The 22,972-nt window shown below is 31.8% G+C and overlaps 1 protein-coding gene across 3 annotated transcripts in view; it reads left to right on the top strand.

Moving 5' to 3' along the window:
* msraa (methionine sulfoxide reductase Aa) overlaps nt 1–22,972 on the top strand; it is a 136,467-nt gene that overhangs the window by 71,177 nt on the left and 42,318 nt on the right. For all 3 annotated transcript variants that reach the window (NM_001082893.2, XM_073933241.1, XM_073933240.1), the window contains 3 exons: nt 2,295–2,363; nt 7,664–7,783; nt 20,397–20,501. In NM_001082893.2, coding sequence (NP_001076362.1) covers nt 2,295–2,363; nt 7,664–7,783; nt 20,397–20,501 — 294 coding nt within the window. The remainder of the gene's footprint in view (nt 1–2,294; nt 2,364–7,663; nt 7,784–20,396; nt 20,502–22,972) is intronic.

Here is a 22,972-nt window from a genome sequence, read left to right on the forward strand (position 1 = left end):
ATGTTGCTAACTCGCTATCAACAAAATGCAAAGTAGTACGGCATCAGAAGTAAGCAAGAGTGAGCATAGTGGAAAGTAGAAAGGTGCACAAGACCAATTTTATGCACTTGCACAAATGCTCCCAAATATATTTTGAGGACGCATAGATAAAAATCTTGGGCGCATATGCGACCAAAACGGTCGCAATTTAGAGCTCTGATTTTGGTTTCTATTACTTTAACACATTTTAAAGCGCTGTTTTCCAGTTTTGTGTTTACTTGATACATTTTATTAATTTTTTTTACTTGCTTTAGTTTTATAAATTGTTTATTTTATTTAGCGACTTTAGTGGCATATACGTTTTAGTTAAGTGTTTACAATATGCATTTAATAGATTTCAGTGAGTTCTCCGTTCAATCACACTGTGCAGTTCTAAGGAATTGAAATGAATAGAAAATAAATTAAAATTAAAGTTTTATTTCGTCTGCTGCCTTTATCAAGTTGTCAATATAACATGACACATACTAATACAAACTATTGCAATATATCACAATATTTATTGTATTACAATATACCGTGATGTACTGTACCCTGACCATTTATCGTGATATGTATCATATCGTGAGGCCTTTGCCCATACACAGCCTTAGTAAGGACTTTCCTTCAACCTGGAGATGGAATATTTAGTTAACAAACTATAAATGGACTGAATATTGTTTAGTTAACAAAAACTGACCAAAGAATTGGTTTGTAGGACCAAAGCGATGAGCATTTTATTTTATTTATTTTTTACTTTTTTGTTACAGAGTCAATTTATGTTACAGAGAGAAGAACCAATAATGAATTCAAAATTGTAATAATTATTTATTTATTTAGTAAATTGAATTGGACAATTGGGCACAATTCTTAAAAATTTGCTTAATAATTTGCTAAAAGACTTAATATTTATTTAAAAAAACATATTGTATTTATAATTTATTAAAAAATTGCATTTGTGCTTCACACAGGGGAGTGGGCTTAACAAACCACCTCTAGAAACACTTTTCACTTCCCTCTCAAAAAACAAAAAGCACTTCCTTACTCAAGCATTTATATGAACAGGACTTTTCATTTTCAGTCAGCCAGCCCAAGCGTTTCCTATGAACTGTCGTTCTCTTACAAAATCACCACTTTCAAGATCTGATTTCATTAAAAATCAAGCAATCTTCACTGCCTGAGAGATATACAATTTAAAGAAGGTATCCGATCAGACAAGAAGCACTGCATTAAATTCCATTCCCCCCCGCCATGTGTTTAAAAAATGTACATTTATTTTAATGCCGTATTTTCAATGGAGTTTCTGCACTAGCCTGATCCTACTGACGGCTCTTGCGTTTACACATCTTTCATCTAGTTTAACTCTTAAACAAGTAAATGAATGCTGAAGTCTATGAAACTGATTGTATTTTAATTACATTGCAACATTCATTCTGTAAAAGGGAACCATATGAAATTGAAAAGTGTCACATAAATCTTTCGCCGGAAGTTTATCATTGGCTTAAAAACCCTAGCTGTGCATATAGCCCATTCTCTGAGTAGTTCCTTTGTATAATTACAGTAGCACTTCCTGTGTGTATTGTTTCTTCAAGTTGATTTGCTGAATGTTTCTGCAATTGTAAGTTGCTTTGGACAAAAGAGTCTGCCAAATGACTAAATGTAAACCTAAATGTAATATAAAGGAATTCTGCAGAGCATGATTTGTGGTTCAGTGTGTCGGTGAGTGAGTTACAGTGAACTGCTGCATGGCACATATCTCTGCCTTCCGTCTGGCTGTATTGGCATGCCCTGCTGCCATGGCAACGTACTCGTACAGTACGTGCATGTGCGAGCTCCGGCATGGCTGCGCCCAGATGTTGAACTCGGTAACCTCCATTTATCCTAATCCGCCGAACACTTTCCCCTTGCCTCGGCCCATCTGTATCCCTGTCACATGTTAAAACGTCGCATTGACATACATTAATCCAACCAGGTGTCGTTTCCCCCTCTCTCCCTAACTCCATTCGAATAAATCCACAACACGCAGAAAATTAATCTGCCATCGTTCGACCTTCCTTGACAAAACGACTCTCTTAACCTTCCATACATCCTTTTTCGTGTCTCTTAAAGGGAAAGATGAAGGAATAAACCCAAAACTAGAAGGGCTGAGCTTAATGAGAGCCTTCAAATCCTCATGGGGGTTTAGTTCATAGCGTCGGAAAGAGCACGTTATGAAATCCTGTTGACATTGTGTTGATTTATAAGGGCATTCTCTCCATTGTTTCCTTTGTGTCCTGCAGCTAAGCACGACGTGAATGGTAACAGGACAGTGCCACCGTTCCCAGAGGGATTGCAGATGGTCTTATTCGGTAAGTGATACGTGCTGAGAGTAGTGTGTGTGTGTGTGTGTGTGTGTGTGTGTGTGTGTGTGTGTGTGATGGGGTAGAGACGACCAGCAGTGGAAGGTAATTAGTCCCCCTCATGCACCCCCCTCAAAAAAGAGTGCAAAATCAAAACTGCAAAAGGACAAGGAAAATAAGGAGGAGGAGTGTGCCGATTAATTTCAGACCGCTGATTAGGATCTCTTTAATAAATGTATTTGTTCAGCCTCCTTTTTTTCTTTCTTTAGGCCTCAAACTGTGTAATTCATCATGGCAGACAGGAATTAAAAGGCGGTTCTATCACAGGGCCTTGTATACAAATACAATACCATTCAGAGGATGTATGCAGCTTTTCAAATCACAAACCTCCCGCTGAGACCGATGAAGGGTAACTCTTACCTTTGACTCCATGAAAATATAGCCTTTTTTCCCTTAGCAAGGCATCATTTGTTATTAAAAAAAAAAGTGTCCTCCAGAAATCCTGTCTTTTCAATGAATTTTTAGAGTTTAATTTTAATTTAAAACTACAAAGGTTGACTGTGCCAAAAGAAAATTTTCACTCTTTCACGTATCGATGCAGACTTATTTTATAGATATCTTACACCAAGGGCCCTATCATACACCTGGCGCAATAAGGCGCAAGATGTGTTTGGCGCGTTTTGTTGTTATTTTTAGACCAGTGCAACTGCAATTTTTATGTTTTGCGCCATGTTGTTTACTACCAAATCTGTTTGTGCCACTTTGTGGACTTATGCATGTGCTGGTCTATAAAGCAGATGTGTGCATTGTTGGCACTTTGCTATTTTGATGAACTGAAATAGACAGCACTATTTACCAACTGAAAGCTGGTCTATATACAGCGCAAAGTGTGTTAGTTATGCGCCTATGCAGATCCAAACGCAAACTACTATAGATACGCGCTGCATTTTTTCACATCATAAACAACTAAAGAAACGTGCTGCATTTATTGAAAGCGTTGCATACTATTAAAACAATGTTTCACATTTCATCATCAGTATATTTAAGCTAATAATTTACAAACGACAATAGAATTGTGTAAACGGGTTAATAAAATAAACAAAAAATTCACAGTTTAAAGACCAACAACTTCACTGAGCAACAGTCATAGCATAATAACACATCCACCAGCAGGGTCGTTCATGTTTTTTGGTCCCCTTGAAACATTTACATTGTTATGTGGATATGTGTGGATACAAGTGTTGTAACCAAATGCAGTGCGTTTCTTCTGTTGTTTATATTGTGAGAATTTGCAACACGTGTGCTGGCAAACTGATGAAGATCATTTTTTATTTTGCGAGTGTTTTCGTAATTACACGTGTTTTCTTAAATTGCAGCATGTTAAGCTCTCTCGACCGTACATACTTCGTTATTATTGCTCATTTATTTGTTTTCTTGAAATTAGAACTGAATTTAGAAATTGTTTTGAAACAAATCTTTGCACTTAACAAACAAAACTGATTATGTAAGCTAATGGATTTCTTCAGTGGAGTGCAACATTGTTTCCTCATCCACGAAAGTAAAGGAGTAAAGTAAAGGAGTAAAGTAAAGAGAATGTAAAGAGGCTGAATAGAGGAGGCTCATTCTTTATCCGTAACTGTTTTTTTGCTAGTAAAGTGTTCAGTTTTTCCAGTTACAAAGTCCACAGTGTAAATAGCAAATGTGCTATGGCGTGACACAACTGACTCTTAAAGGGAATGTGCGATGAGACTCTGATTGGTTTAATGCACGTTATGCTCAAAACACACCCAGAACTCATTAAGAAAATAAGCACAACCCTGTTAGACCATGCACCATGGCGCAGAGTGTATTTTTTCATCTGCAAAAGTGGATTCGGACATGCCCTTAATCCTTTTGCGCCATGAGCTTTAGACTCACCTAGATCGAAAAAAAATAGAGCCCTAAGAGATAGATAAGACATCAAAATAAAAAGATAGACAGGATATACTGCAATAGACTAAAAAAGTGTATTCATTTGTATAAATAAAATAATAAATAAATACCCCCCCCCTTTTTTTTTTTAAATATATTTCCAGAGCTTCAACATTGCTCTTGCAAAAGCATCATCCTATATATCCTTGCTTCTGAAAGGATGTCCCTCTGGGGCCACAGTAATTGAGCTCCAGATTCTAGATTCTCCATCAAGCCTTATGCTCATTTCTGCACCAGCCGCTTGCAAACCAGAGAAATCCGGTCAAGATGACAGTCGTGCACCTATTTTTTTTTTAAGCAATTGAATTATTTTACACCCACGAGACGTTGGTGGATAACGCTATACTAGTTACCCTTTAATTTATTTTTACTGTTATAGAGGGGAAAGTATTATTTGGTAATAAATGCTTAGAGCGGGTGTTAGTTTTATGGTGGTTGATATGTTTTTATTGGCCTTGAGTAAATGCGTGATGGAGGAGCCTTTCGTTTTATTGGGATTGTAAATTCAGACAGATAAAAATACAGAGCTTTGATTTTTAGGGGTTGATTTGCCAGCAGTAGAGGAAGATCAGTCCCTGCAGAATGCACAAAAACACACAGCAAAGGAGAATTTGGTGAGGAAAACACAGATTAACATGTTTGGGGTGGGAATATTTTTGGCTAATGATTTTAAAAGAAGCCTAGACTGCATTTATTTGATCAAATATGCATTATTGCAGTATTTTGAAGTTTTCTAATTCAATATATTTTAAAGTACAAACTAAATCAAAACTGATTGTATGATTGTGCTAGCTCACATTGCTGGTCTTGTGGTGAAAAATTCCAAGTCTACCTGTCTGCAGACTGCAAGGCGTAACTTGTAGTAATTTTGAGTAGTAACTTGCAGTTATCAAAATCCCAGTGAAACATACGAGATGTCATAATGAGGTGTTGTTGGCAAAATGGCGGAAATACTTTCCTGAGAACATTTTCATCAAATGTTTTCATGAGTTTTCTCCAAATTTATCAACAACCTATTCATTTGATTTATTATTGCATTCATTCATTTAGCAACTCCACTCTCTGACTTCTCCATCAGTTTTGTCATGATAATTAGGTTGGGTTGGGTTAAGGGTTGGGGTAGTTGTAAACATTAACAACTATAATGGTTGGGTTAAGGGTTGCGTAGTTGTAGACATTATTTACTATGATAGTTAGGTTTAGAGTTGGGGAAGGTGTAGACATTAATAACTGTGATAGTTAGGTTAAGGTTTGGGGATGATATATGTTATTAACTGTGATGCTTGCGTTTAGGTTTGGGGAAGGTGTAGAAGTTAATAACTGTGATTGTTGGGTTTAGGTTTGGGAGAGTTGTAGACATGAATAACTATGATGGTTGGGTTTAGGGTTGGGGAAGATGTAGATGTTAATAACTGATGTACAGCGCCATCTTGCCGACAACATAGTTTTGACATGTCTCTATAACTTCAAGTTACGCCTGTAACGTACTACAAGTTATGCCCCTAAGGCCCCTTGATGTTACGCCCCTGTCTTGCAGTCCACAGACAGACCCTAATCCACAGTTCATCTGTTCATGTCATTAAGAAAACACCCACTGTTTTCTTATTTAATATTCTGTTTCTCTAGAAACTGTGCCACAATATGGGGAAACAATTTACAGCTCAGGTCTTCAATGCCACAAGATTCTTCAATCTTCAATCTAATATGCTGTTCAAGAAACACGTGTTACTTTTATAATTTCTGCTAAAATTTGAATCTTATTCAGGATTATTAAAATGTCTAAATATCACATGCAGGTGAAGATTTTTGTAGGAACAAATGGATCCTAATACCAGCCATTATATTCATTTAAATGTGTCGAAAAAAAGAAAATTGCACAAAATCTTACAGTTTTGCAACAACAAATTCAGATGAACGTCCTGAAATCATCAGGGAGTATAAATAACATGATCAAATGAGCAAATGAACAAGGAACAGGTGGACACAGTAGGTAACCATGGTAACTAATAGACTTGCACTAGGGAACTAGAGCTTCGTCCTTCAAAGGCCAGTTGTGTTACCACTGCACAACAAAGGCTATACCAATTCAAAGGCTCCTTGAAGTGTCACCTCGAAAAATGTGGAGGATGTGGATATAATGGAGGATACAGCAGACATATTCTTTTTGGCCAAGCCTTATATATTATATTATATTATATTATATTATATTATATTATATTATATTATATTATATTATTATATTATATTATATTATATTATATTATATTATATTATATTATATTATATTATATTATATTATATTATATTATATTATTATTATATTATATTATATTATATTATATTATATTATATTATATTATATTTAATATATTACACTATATTACTTTATCATATTATATTATATTAAATTATATTATGTTTATTATATTATATTATATTTATTATATTATATTATATTTATTATATTTTAAAAGATTTAATATATAACAATATATTACTTTATTATATTATATTCATTATATTACATTATATTTTAATATGTTTAATATATAACCTTATATTACTTTATCATATTATATTTATTATATTACATTCTATTACTTGATTATATTATATTATAATATATTATATTATATTATATTATATTATGTTATGTTATATTATATTTTAATATATTTAATATATAACCTTATATTTCTTTATCATATTATATTATATTTATTATATTACATTCTATTACTTGATTATATTATATTATATTATATTATATTATATTATATTATATTTAATATATAACATTATATTACTTTATCTTATTATATTTATTATATTACATTACTTTAATACATTATATTATATTATTTAAGTGGATCGAGGTAAACATAGTTTGTTACACACAGCCAACATTTAGCATATATCTTTCCAAAAAGTCCAGTACAAACATTAATACAGCTCATCAGCTGAACATGTAATATTCATGTGCATAATGTTGCCGGTCTCACAGAATATGGTTTACATGGTTTACATTTACATTTATGGTTTTGTGGTTATGGGGTTTAATGTCTAATATGAACACTCCCTAAACAATAACCCTGGCACCAAAGCAGAAAAAATACTGATAAAAGCCTCTTGTGAGTATTATGAAATTAGTCCATATGACTTCAAACGCTCAAAATTACATGTTCTCTAAAGTGCATGACATTTGTCTGTTTTTGAGCTTGTAATATGGATGAATGGTTATTGAATCCACGGTTTTCTTTGATATATCCTTAAATAATACAAAATTTTTGTATTATATCTGACATTATATCTTGTCTTGTATCTATCTTTTAATTCAGGTATGGGTTGTTTCTGGGGAGCGGAGAGGAAATTCTGGAGGCAAAAGGGGGTTTATTCCACTCAAGTGGGCTATTCAGGCGGTTACACCCCAAACCCTACCTATGAGGAGGTCTGCACTGGTATGTCTGATCCACACTCAGCCTTAAAAAAAAATTGCAAACCTATGATTTGCGGTGAAACTATGGCAATTTCAAATCTTGGAATTTGACTCACACTTCAGCCACGTATAACAATGTTTAAACAATTTGAGCATCATAAATTATGTATGTAATGACTTTACCTGCATGGTCACCAAGCTTTTCACTTATATTCTAAATGATGTTTGAAGAGGAGAAGACTTTTTCAGCACATTTTAAAGATAAGATTTTTAATTACTAACTATTAATTTTTAATTACTTTTTAATTACTAATTTTTTTTAAATAATAATAAAAATATGCATTCCAGTCAAACTATATAAAATAAGAATAAAAAAAAATAAACAAAATAAGAATTTCTCAACAAGAGAAATATATTAGGAAATACTGTTAAAAAATGCCTTTGTTCTGTTAAACATCACCTGGGAAATCTTTAAAATAATTTCATCATATTTAACTGCAACTGCATATTGCATCATATATAACTATATAACATATATAACAGACACGTGTATGTGTATATATATATATATATATATATATATATATATATATATATATATATATATATATATATATATATATATATATATATATATATATATATATATATATATATATATATTAGTTGAAGTCATAATTATTAGCCCCCCTTGAATGTTTATAATATTTTCACTATTTGTCTGATAATATTTTTTTCTTCTGGAGAAAGTCTTATTTGTTTTATTTTGGCTAGAATAAAAGCAATTTATAATTTTTAAATAAACATTTTAAGGACAAAATTATTAGCCCCTTTAAACTATATCTGTTTTCGATTGTCTGCAGAACAAACCATCCTTATACAATAACTTGCCTAATTAATTACCTTAACCTGCCTAGTTAACCTAATAAACCTAGTTAAGCCTTTAAATGTCACTTTAGGCTGTGTAGAAGTGTCTTGAAAAACATCTAGTCAAATAGTATTTACTGTTATCATGGCAAAGATAAAAGAATTGAGTTAATAGAAAAGAGTTAGTAAAACTACAGTTGAACCTAACCCCCCTGTTTACTTTTTTCCCCAATTTCTGTTTAACAGCGAGCAGATGTTTTCAATACATTTCTAAACATATTAGATTTAATGCATCATTTCTAATAACTAATTTCTTTTATCTTTGCCATGATAACAGTAAATAATATTTAACTGTAGAGTAAAAATCTGTCTCATAATCACTGAGAAATGGACAAAAATCTTTCAGAGGCAATGTACTCTTTTACGCTGAACACTGTACACACGTTCCATATATTCAGTTTATAGGTACTGACTACTAAAGCTAGCTTTTGCTTTTCATGACAGCGACTGAATAGAAAATGCAATGACTGAAGGAGGCTAAATGCTAGGTTTGCATTTGATTAAAATCCGTTTATTTGATTAAAATTAATCTAACTAAAACAGCAATTGTGTTAATGAATTTTCATTGATAATTTTTTATTATTCTGAGCCCAAAATTTATTAAGGAATTTTAAAATGTATTATGATTTCCACTAAAACATTCAAAAGTGGCAACTGTATATCTACTTTTAAAATTTTATTTTATTTAACATTTTCAAATTTAGTTTATTTAATTTAATTTAATTTAACTTAATGTAATTGTAATTTTTTTAATTGTTTAATTTAATTTTTTTTGTAATTCTTTATTTAAAATTATTTTTTATTTAATCTTTTTATTTTTATTTTAATGTATTGTAAAAATGTTTAATTTATTATAATATATTTTTATTTTATTTTTTACATTTATTTAATTTTATCTTAAACATTTTTAACTTTTAAATGTTATGTTTTTATTTCATTTTATTTTATCCCACTAATTTATGTTAAGCTGCTTTGACACAATCTACACCGGAAAAGCGATATCGAAAATAAAGACAACTTGACTGACTCTACAAGATTCAGCAAGACAGACACAATTCAGGTCTAAATGATTGATGCTACAATGTGAGCAATCAGCAGCTGTGATCATTCTGCACACTGGAGGAAAACAGAAATGGTGCTTGATGTGCCAGTGCCAAACAGCGGCCGATCGAAAGAAGAATGGGAAGCTTGATAAATATCAAGAATTAAAAGAATGAGGCAAGTTAAAGCCAGGATAAAGCCAGTGTGATAGGAGGCTCTTGGGACATAGACACTCGAGCTGGAAGAAAGCAGGACTTAACAAGAAAAGCTGCAGAGATCTCTATCCAGAAGAGAGCAATTACAGGCAGCGCAAGAACATACTCTGAGTACAATTCTCACATTTCGAGACCATATGTCTGTCTGTCTGTCTGTCTGTCTGTCTATCTGTCTATCTATCTATCTATCTATCTATCTATCTATCTATCTATCTATCTATCTATCTATCTATCTATCTATCTATCTATCTATCTATCTATCTATCTATCTATCTATCTATCTGTCTATCTGTCTGTCTGTCTGTCTGTCTGTCTGTCTGTCTATCTGTCATTCTATCGTTCTGTATGTCTGTCATTCTATCTATCTATCTATCTATCTATCTATCTATCTATCTATCTATCTATCTATCTATCTATCTATCTATCTATCTATCTATCTATCTATCTATCTATCTATCTATCTATCTATCTATCTATCTATCTATCTATCTATCTATCTATCTATCTATCTATCTATCTATCTATCTATCTATCTATCTATCTATCTATCTATCTGTCTGTCTGTCTGTCTGTCTGTCTGTCTGTCTGTCTGTCTGTCTGTCTGTCTGTCTGTCTGTCTATCTATCTATCTAATCTATCTATCTATGAATCATTCTATTGGTCTGTCTATCTGTCTGTCTGTCTGTCTGTCTATCATTCTATCTATCGCTCTATTTATCGTTCTATTATTCTATCTATCCTGCTATTGTTCTCAATCATTCTAATGATCTGTCTTTCTGTCTGTCTGTCTGTCTGTCTGTCTGTCTATCTATCGTTCTATCTGTCTTGTTTTTTTTATTCCGGTGATATATCTAAAGGCATATCCAGATGCCATTCATCTTACAGTTTTTCTCAGTCCCTTTGGTGCATTTCTCACAACACTTTTACATTTGCACAACAGTTAATGCATTTCTCAAAACAGTTAGTCATTTGTGCACATCCTAGTAGCAGTTTCTCATTCCTTCCAACACATTGCAGGTGCTGGAAGTAAAATGATTTACTTATTATGATAACATTCTTGTTGCAGTAATATATTAGCAGGCTAATATACTACTTTTGTATTATTCAGTTTAATTGAATTCAGTCTAAAAACACTTTTTATTGCTGTCAAGCTTTGCACATCCAAAAATCACTGGGGAATTTAGACCAATACATTTTTACAGTGTTTACAACATGAGTAAATTGTGTGGAGCTCTGCAATATTTACAATGTACAAATTTAAGTGGATTTAATATAAAACAATTAAGTTGCCCCCCCAAAAAACCTCAAGTAATTTGTTTCAGCTTATTTTAAATAAGTAGTTTAAACGAGTGACAAAAATATATTTTTGTTTTTTAGTGTGTTGAATAAAGGCATCTGCTAAATGAATATCTGTAAATGTGTTTTTAAACTGTCCATTCATTAAAAAAAAATCTGATTTTAGCATCAAATAAATGCAGCTTGTAATATATAAGCATTTGAGAGTCTTTCAAACGCATGAAACAAATGTTCAGACCCAAACGATTGTTTTTGTAAAATAAACTGTGTCAAATAATTCTGTTTAGTTGAGTGAAAGCAAAAGTTCTTCACAGCTCTCGTAGTTTTTTCTCCATCTAGAAGAGCATGACAGGCCTGAGCTTTGATCTCCAGAACTTTCTCCATTTCTCTGCTTTAGCACACTGTTCAGTCACAACGATTTCTTATCAAGCGAATTTGCTTTAATGGTCTTGCTCACAGTACATAAACATTCCTCACTTCAAGTTTAGAGGACATAAAGCAAGCATGCATCTCGCTGCAGGGCATTCTTGTCAAAAATTCACTCTTTTTCTCAGAAGCTCTACATATTTTCCCAATCAAAGCTGGAGTGTAGTCAGGTGTGCTGATTCAGCAGGTGGTCAGAGCTGAAGCGTGTTCAGCTCTGGGTGGTGAAGCTCAGAGGGAGCTGTCCATTGACTGGTGCTGAAATGAAGGAACAGTACTGAAATGATCAGCAAAACTCAATGCCCCTTCACAGGGTTTCAGTGCTGACAATATTTGTAACAGGGAACATGTTTTAGAAGAAATGGAAGTATTGTTTATTCTTTTCTGTGTACTAAAATAAAAATAATAAAAATAATAGTAATAATAAATATTATTATTTATTATTATTATTATGTTAGTAATTATACTACTACTAATAGGAATTACTGTTTTTTATATTCATATTATTTATTATTATTATTATTATTGTAATTGTTATTATTAATATTAATACTAACATTTATTATTATGATTAATAATAATAATAATAATAATGATAACTAATGTTATTCATATTATTCATTTTATTATAATTTATAATATTATTATAATTTTTATTAATACTAACATTTACTACTACTACTAATAATAATAATTATTGTTTTTCATATGATTCATATTATTCATGTATTATTATTCATATTATCATTATTATTATACTAACATTTATTATTATTAATAATAATAATAACCTTTATTATTTATATTATTTACATTAACTTTATTATTATTATTATTATTACTATTATCAATAACCTTTATTATTATTAACAACAACAACAACAGCAGCAGCAACAACAGCAACAACAACAACAACAACAACAACAACAACAACAACAACAACAACAACAACAACAACAATAATAATAACAAATATCAAAGTCCCTTTAAGGCAAGTCATTTCACTCTGTGGCCATCTTTGAAACGCCTCTCGGGCAGTATTCTGTTTGAATTGGGAAACATCAAATTCTCCAAAATTACTTGCCAAGCTTACGATTGAATTTCATATTAGGAATCATCAATAAAATTAAACAACGACTGTCTCTTTAGTTTCGTTTCTAAATATTCGAATCACACAAAATCTTCCAAAACTCATGTCTGGTCCGAGCCCCTCCCCCGGAGAATTGTCATTCTATAGCGATTGCTGATTGGCTCCTCTACTAGAAGGCAGGTCTTCTTTTGCCATATTGACAGTTACGCTTTTCCCCATTCAAAAGTATACGAGTGGCATGTCTTGTGTATTCTAGAGTCTTTGACCTTATACAGTAGCTCTATCTATTATGTTTGAATTCATTATTATTTAAAAACACAAGAAGCACACGGATGACCAACTACTTCTGAAATGTGCATCCAATTTGTCCCTTGAGGACATGCCAGAGAATTTATGAATGACTCAACTGTGATAATGTGATAACGACAACATGGCGGATGTAGTTTATCCAAATTCTATTCATACTCATCCAAACTTTTATATGTACTACACTTTTTTTACATTGCAATGTAAGTTCAAGATTCAAATATAGAACCTAGACAAGTAGAGGATTTTGGACACAGCTTAATAATGTCTTAAATTATTTTGTTTTTTTGTGTGTGCTTTTTAGTATTGAAATAATGAACAGACCCTGTGGTTAGTCATTTTTTAACACTTAATGAGCTGTCTATTAGTAATCAAACTCTTTTGATTTCTGTTATGTATACAAACGCTCATTCATTACTTAATTAATTCATTCATTTATTGTCTTTTCGGCTTAGTTCCGTTATTAATCAGGGGTTGCCACAGAGGAATGAACTGCCAACCTATCCAGCATATGTTTCTCACAGCCCTTCCAGCTACAACCCATCACTGGGAAACACCCATACACACTCATTCACTCACATACACAACAGACAATTTAGTCTACCCAATTCATCTCCTCCGGAGCACGCAGAGGACACCCACGCAAATACAGGGAGAACATGCAAACTTCATACAGAAATGTATATGCATATATCTATGAAATTTTAAAATGCAGTCAGTATGCTTGGTGTTGCAATTGCTCATATCCACAGGATTTCCCTGATGTGTGTGAAAGGGAAGGGATGCGCTGTGATCCACACACTCTGTCTGGCTTTGTCTCTGCACTCATTGGCTCTCGGTTTCTCTGTTAATCTCAGTTCTGTCTGCACAAGAGCTTGTGTCAACAGGGGATTAAAGTGTACAGACATGTCAAGCAGAAACACACACAACACAAACCATCATACATTCAACACAACGTGACATTTGCATCATATAAATCTATTTATCCATCCATTTATCAATCCTAATCAAACATGCAACTACCCATCCATCCATCCACACATCCATCCACACACCCATCCATCCATCTATTCAACCACACACCCCTCCATCGGTCCATCCATGCATCTATCCTAATAAAACATCCATTCACACACCCGTACATTCATCCACACACCCATCCATCCATCCCTTCATCCACACATCCATCCATCCATGCATCCATCCATCCATCCTACCATCCATCTATTGGTCTGTTATTCCATCCATTAATTCCTCTCTCCATCTATTTTTCCATCCATCAATCAGTCCATCCTAATCAAACATCCATCAATCCATCCTAATCAAACACTCATTCATTCATACATTTATCCATCCATCCATCCATCCATCCATCCACACACTCGTCCGTCCATCCATCCATCCATCCATCCATCCCTCCATCCATCCATCCATCTATTTTCCACCCACCCATCCATCCATCCATCTTCCACCTATCCATTCATTCATACATCCATCCATCCATCCCTCCACACACCTATGCATTCATCTATCCATTCGTCTTTCCATCCATTCATCTTAATCAAACATCCATTCATCCATCCATCCACACACCCATCCATCCATCCATCCTAATCAAACATTTATCCACACACCCATCCATTCATCCATCCACACACCCATCCATCCATGCATGCATCAATCCATCCATCCATCCATCCATCCCTCCTAATCAAACATTTATCCAAACACCCGTCCATCCATCCATCCATCCATGCATGCATCTGTCATTCCGTCTATCATTCAATTTATCTCCTCATCTATTGTTCCATTCATCCATCCATCATCAACTCATCCACCCGCCTATCCATCTGTCCATCCATGCATCCATCAGTTCATCCTAATCAAACATCCATCAATCCATCCTAATCAAACATTCATTCATCCATCCATCCACACATCCATCCACCCACTTATCCATCCATCCATCCATCCATCCATCCATCCATCCATCCATACGCACACCCATCCATTCATCTATCCATTCTTCTTTCCAACTATTCATCTTAATCAAACATCATCCCCAAGCAAGCAAACATCCATCCATCCATCCATCCATCCATCCATCCATCCATCCATCCATCCATCCATCCATCCATCCATCCATCCATCCATCCATCCATCCATCCATCCATCCATCCATCCATATAATTTAATACAGTTGTTTACTGTTAATATATGCAATCATGTAATTTATTCATGTGATTTTCAGTATTCTACAATCCTTCTGGAATCATTTTAAAATACAGGTTTGTTGCTCAAGAATTTGTAATTTTTTAAAATGATAATTTTCTGATAAATAAAACTTCAAAATAACAGCATTAATTTAAAACATGCACCTTTTAATACAAAAATAAATCTCTTTGTCACAATGGCATTAATATATGCTCACACTTGGCTTTAATACTATTAAAAATCACAGGTGTAATATGTAAATCCTTGCCTATATTCTCAGACAGTGATTTATATTTTATAAATTGCTCAAATATTTGTTGAAGCGATACTACAAGTCCAGAGACTGTAGTTTACGTCATGCTTTAGTAAAGTTTGTGCTTTAATGTATGATATTGAAATATAGTTGTAATAAGCTGAATACATATGTATAAGAAAGGTTTTTCCATTTATTTCTTTATCTAAATTAACAAGCATATTATAATGGAGTTAAAGAAACTGAAAAACTGAATTTAGGGGAAAAAAATGGTATTTGAGAGAAAAAAATAAAGCGGATTTGATGTGGCTCAGTCTGCTGGGGGAGGGGAAGGGGATTACACTGGAAAAAAGTGGGGGTTGAGGAGATGAAGATGAAGAAAAAGAGGAGACGAGATGCTTCAAAGAGTAAAGAAGAAGAGAAGAAACCTGAGCAGAGGGAGAGGAAGAGAAATGGAGAGGCGTAGAGAGAGAGAGAGAGATGCATGAATGTAAAGAGAGAGTGGGAAGTGTAGGAAGGAGTTCAGTGGGTTCATTGCTCTTCCATAAGCCAACATGCAGATCACAGTTTGTGGATGATGCTCTCGGCTCTTATGCATCCATTACAGAGCCATTGTCTTATCACCGATGCGGGGTCATTTGCATAATATACTGACTGAGGGTTACATGCAGAAATGTACACTTGAGCTCTTTCTGTTTATGCCAGACTGTGTGTTTTGTGTTAAATGTTTTCTACAAAAAGAGAGAGATTAAGATAGATGCACAAAGATGCATATAGGGAGTTAATCGATGGCTAATGTTAACATTGTAAATTTAGCTTTGGTGAGAAAATAAAAGGTTGGTTTGGGGTCAGATTTTGGTAGTTTTTGAATTGTGATAATGATGGTTTAAGAACTCGCATGCTTCAACAAAATGAAAAATTACTGATGATGGTTTTTAAAGATGATGATTTTTTTTTTAAGTATCAGCCTTGAAATTGTGTATATATATATATATAAACACACAGAATTTTTCATATATAATACAATATAAGTGCATGATAATATTATATTATAATCTATAACAGCATAGTCAAATGTGTATTTAATTTTGTTTTGTTTTATCTTATTAAGTTATATTATATGAATAAATGTTCAAATTTATAAAAAATAAGTGCTAAATTATTATTATTATTAATAATAATAATAATATTGGTATTATTTAATAATAATGAAGTAATATTAATAATTATTATTGTTTATTGTTTAGTAATTATTATTTTATCAATGTATAATGATAATAATAATAAAAAAATGTATAATACTAAAATAATAATATTAATAATAATAAAAAATTTATAATAATTATTATGATAATTATTATTATTATTATTATTATTAGTAGTAGTTGTAACCAAAAATATTTACTTTATTTTATTTTATTTCATTTTATTGTTTAACATTTATAAAAACAATAATATATATATATATATATATATATATATATATATATATATATATATATATATATATATATATATATATATATATATATATATATATATATAAATGTTTAATAATAACAACAACAACAACAATTAGTATTACTAACAATCCAAAGTGTTTATTTATTTTACTGTTTATCATTTATAACAAATAATTGAATGAATGAATTTTATTTTTTCAAAAATAACAGTACTATAATAATAGTAATAATAATAATATAGAGTAAAATAAGATTGTATATTAATAAATGTATCCAAATAAAAAGAACAGTGCTATGATAATAATAATAATAATAATAACAATAATAATAATAATAATAATAATAATAATAATAATAATAATAATTGATACTAATAATAATTATACTAAGTTTTTTCTATTTTTGTATGTACAGTTCACAGTCACCAGAAAGCCTTTAATACATTTGGTGTGCTCCTGTGTTTAATTGAGTGTCTGCAGGAAAGAGCTGCTCCTCTAAATGGACTCTTACATTATAGCAGTAGAGTTTGACCATCAACTAAAGCTCCAGCTCTGAGTGAATATGGGCAATGGCACGACTTTGCTTTTTTCCATATCTCAGCTCTGATAATGTTACTAGCCCTCTGTCGTCCTGCCTGGTAATGAAAATAACCCCACAGGTTAGTCCTTTATTACTTTTTTAATATCAAAGCAATATAGATTTACTGGAGATAACGTAGAGGACGCCCCCCATAAGACTGAAGCTGAGATTATTAAGCACACTTCTCTGGTAATAAATTAATGATGGGAGATATGGAATTAGGATCTGGCTTTTTTCAGTTTAGGGTTCTAGTCACAGCCATTTCAATCGCTGCTAAAATCCCATTGCACTGTATAGATAAGAGCATAAAATACAGTTGAATTATAAGCTCTCCTGAATTATTAGCCCTCCTCTATATCCCCCCCCCCCAATTTATATTTAATGAAAAATGTTTTTTTTAACACATTTTTAAACATGTTTTGTAGACGATAGACAAAATTTCTTTAAGTAGGCTAATAATATTGACCTTAAAATTAAAAACTGCTTTTATTCTAGCCAAATTAACAAGACGTTCTCCAGAAGAAAAAAATATTTTAGGAAATACTGTGATACTTTGTATACTTTGTTAAACATAATATGGTAAATATTTCATAAAGAAAAGAAATTCAAAGGAGGGTTATTTATTTATTTATTTATTTATTTATTCATTCATTCCTTTATTTATGTATTCATTTATTTATTCACTTATTCGTTTATTTATTTATTCATTTATTTATCTATTTATTTATTTATTTATTTATTTATTTATTGTTAAATAAGTTTTATATATTCATTGAATAGACTTACAATAATCACAAATTTCAGGATTAATTTTCTGATATGCATAAACATACAGAAATTAAATTAAAATTAAAATGAGCATAAATGAATATAGACACATACATACGGGAAAATTCATTAAATTAGTTATTATGTGCATGTTATTTTAAAATTGCTGCTTGCATGGAAATCATGTTACATTTTAGGATTCTTCCATGAATAGGACGTTCAGAATAAATGAATAAATTGAATGCATCTTCTTTGAACAAAAATGAATAAATAAAATAATACTTAACTGAATAAAAATGTACAATTAGATTTAAACCACCTCATGTTTTATTAAGATATAGATATATAGATTAAAATTAAATTAAACTACAAGTGAACGTATAAAAATTAATAGTATTATTTGTATCAATTGAGTAATAATGATTGCAAAACTGTAATGAGTAAAAAAGTTATTGTAATTAGATAATAAATTATATTTAATGTTTTTATTAATGTTGCAAATAATAAACTGTATTAGAAGGATGAACTTATACAAGTATTTTAAATTTTTGGATAAAACATTTTAAAGATTTTTAAATTTGCTTTTTTTTTTACTTTACTTTGTTTCATTTTCATTTGCTTTGCTTTGTTTTAAGCCTTCGTTTAATCAGGATGAGGTTCATTTTGACATTTAATTTATTTAGTTTTGTTTTGTTTTAACCTTTGTTTTAACCTTTGTTTAACCATGTTCTTAACAGTTCTTTTGCACTGTGACGTTTTTTTTCTTTTCTTTTCTTTTTTCTTTTATTTCTTTTCTCTTTTTTTTTTTTTTTTTTTTGCTTTGTTTTGTTTTGTTTTGCCCAGAAAATATATTTTTTTACAGGACTCCCCAGGTCAAAACTAAAAACCCATGTGCTAAGTAACATAGTTTGTTTTGTGAGGCTTTTTTTCTAATTTTATTTAGTGCAAACAAGAACAATTGTGCTTTTGCCTTTCTAGACTATGCAGTCATTTGTTGGAAATAAAGTATTATCAGCTGCTGCAGTAAATGTTCCCATTGTGTTTTAACTCATCCAGCAGGCCTGATGTGAACATATTTAAAGTCTTAAACTACTTTGATAAATCTTCAATGCTTTCTATATGAAAAGTAAAAAAAAAAAAAAAAAAGCGTAACATTTTTCTCAGTGCTTGTTGTTTTAAAGTCGCTGAAAAGGAAAAGACATCAGCAATTCTCACTTTGATCTGAGCCTGCGCCACTTCTGCTCTTCTTCTGGATTGCTGCTAATGGCTGTGCTGTTGTCTGAATGCGGCCGTAAAGAGACTCTAATCATCAGCTTGAGGATGTAACGCATTGTGCTCCTGTTTGTTTGATGCTCAACCCGCAATGAGTCATTGCAAAGTAATTTCTTGTTTTCACGAGTCCTGCCAAAGGAAATTTTTTTCTGTGGTTTTCTTTTTGAGGTAGACCCACTGTCCTTGTACTTTTACAACGGGGTCAGAGAAACATAAAATTAATCAGAGTGGAGGATTGACCCTTTCGCTAAAGATGCAGCCCATTGAGTCGAGATTTGTGGCCCTCCATGACCCACTGCAACAAGAGAGATGGGCCAACCCTGTTTAACGTGTGTGCGTGTGTGTGCGTGAGAGAGAGAGAATGTCCTGGTATTCATCACCTTGTCCCCACAATTGAAGCAAAACCAGTACTTTTTGACCTTGTGGGGACATGTTTTGGTCCCCATGAGGAAAAACGACTCATAAATCACACAGACTCAAACTTTAAAAATATAAAAAGGCTATTTGTTTCCTGTGTAAATTGGGTTAAGGAGTAGGAATGCATAATATATACAATCTGAACGGTATAAAAATCACAGTCAACGTCCCCATAAAACACAAAACCCCATTATGAGTGTAATCGCATGTGTGTCCTGGAATTCTTTACATTGTTCTCAACAAGCATAGCAATGATAGTTTGTTTTGACCTTGTGGGGACATGTGTTGGTCTCTATGAGGAAAATGTCTCATAAATTGTTTGTGTGTTTGTGATGATTGCTCATTCACCTCTGCTTGTCTTCATCACACAGGTAAAACAGGACACACAGAGGTGGTCCGGGTGGTCTTTGAGCCTCAGAAAATCAAATTTTCTGAGCTGCTCAAGGTGTTCTGGGAGAGCCACAATCCCACCCAAGGTAATGGTTTATTCATTCACAATAAAACAAAGAAAAACACCCAGTATAAAACACTTCCATCATAAACACACATAAAAAAGGTTTGGTATAAACTATTCACCTTTGAGGTCAAATAAAAATAGGCCATATGACATTATGTGCTGTATTTCTCAGTATCTATTATAGATCTGTGTCAGGAAGAGACAAAATTGATTATAATTTATATTATTCTTTATTTATTTTATTTATTATTAAACTAATTATATACTTTATTTATGAACATAATTTAAGTGTGTGTACTGTGTATATTTATTATTATAAATAGGGATGTCCAGATCTTATCACGTGATTGGAAATCGTGCCCGATCACTCGGCTTCAGACTCGATCAGAATCGGATGTTACCTCCTGATCAGGACAAGATGCCATTAAGACAGAGATCGAGAAATAAGTCATTTCTTGTTCTTGCTTTATCCACCAAATAATATTGATTTTACGTTTTAATCAATATGGCCTTTGACCTAAAAAAAAAAAAATTCAGATGAGAATGCTATTGAAAGTCTATGAACAGGTGCACTTTGTGGCTGGGGTGTATGTCTGCGCTCTGGAGATATTATAAAGTTGATGACGGCAACATTACATATCTCACAGTTTGCTATGAAAAACTTGGGATTGCCTGCCGGGTATTTTAAGTTGAGGTGCTGTTTGTTTACTTATCCCGTCAACTTATCCAGCAAATTTTTTACACAGTGGATGCCCTTCCAGCTGCAACCCAGTACTGGAAAAATTTATGCACATATTTCGGAAATATTTTATATATAAATATATGGTCACACTTTACAAGAAGGTTCATTAGTTAATGTTAATTAATGCATTTACTAACATGAACAAACAATGAACAATACATCTACTACTGTATTTGTTCATGTTAATTAACGTTAGTTAATGAAAATACAGTAGTTCATTGTTAGTTCATGTTAAATCATGGTGCATTAACTAATGTTAACAAGCATGGACTTGGATGTTAATAATGCATTAGTAAATGTTCAATTATGATTAATAAATGCTGTACATGTGTTGTTCATGATTAGTTCATGTTAGTAAATGCAATAACTAATAAACCTTAAATATATATACATATATAATAAAAGTTAAGTTATATATGATAAAATTGTATATACCTATGTAACAGAATTGTTTTATATAGCTTTGTGTCTGTGTGTGTGTGTGTTTCACATATACATAATAAAAATGTACAATACACACACATATATTATGTCAAAGCAAACTTTTATTATGAATTCGATTAATCATAGCTGAGCACTATAGTTTTACTAAGTTTACTTTATAAGAATAGTGATGTTATCTACCAGTCAGAAATTAGCCAGTTTGTTGATTGATGTGATAAAAATAAGCTAAAAATAAATACTAAGAAAGCTGAAGAGATTGTATTTGCCCCAAAGTGTATTGGTGACCATCGTCAGTTGGTTGTACATGACCATCCTATTACTCAGTCAGAGACCTATAAGTACTGGGGCATTTACATTGACAGTTCTTTCACATGGAAAACACACATAGAATGGCTTTGTCCTCATTTTTATCAGAGATTGTATTTTTATGGAGGTTACATCTCTTTGGAGTTAACATGAAGCTTATGATTTTGTTTTATAAAGTTGCTCTTGAAAGCATTGTCCGGTATGGTATCACAGTGTGGTTTGGTAACCTATCTGTACGGTGTTAATCTAAGTAAATGCATCTCTTAAAGACAGGATGGAAAATTGTCAGGCATGAGGAATGATTTAATCCTCAAGTGTTATATGAGAATTCTGTTCTCAATCAGGTGGAAAAGATTCTGAATTATCCAACTCATTTTTTGTTTCCACATTATGAATTGATTCCCTCTGGTAGGAGATATAGAGTCTCTAAGTGTTGGTTGAACAGATATAAGAAATCCTTTGTAGCAGTAGGAGGATCACTTAACAAGAGTTAAGAGTTCCAATTTACTATGACTATGATTTATTTGAAGCTGCTTTGACACAATCCACATTGTAAATGCGATTTATGAATTGAATTGAATTAAGAGAATCTTAGCATAATAATTATAGTCTTCAGCAATATTGTGATGCCCATAACAAATTTCCTGTCAGAAAGAGTAAGTTTTTACTACTTATAATGCATAGTATAATAATGTAAATAATAAAATTATGTAAAATACTAAAATAAATAATTAAAATATAAAGTCAGCCAAAAATAAGAAACGTATTTTAGTTAATAAACTGAGAGAAATTTATTTGTATAAATGTGTGCGTATATATATATATATATATATATATATATATATATATATATATATATATATATATATATATATATATATATATATATATATATATATATAAACTATATTACTATATTAATTAATTAAATATTTAATTATGTCTAATTTTGTTTTCCTGTGTGGAAAAGACAAGAGGAGTGACTTATTTTATGTTTC

The sequence above is a fragment of the Danio rerio genome, chromosome 20 (genome assembly GCF_049306965.1).
Source record: "Danio rerio strain Tuebingen ecotype United States chromosome 20, GRCz12tu, whole genome shotgun sequence".
Taxonomy (NCBI): Eukaryota; Metazoa; Chordata; class Actinopteri; order Cypriniformes; family Danionidae; genus Danio; species Danio rerio.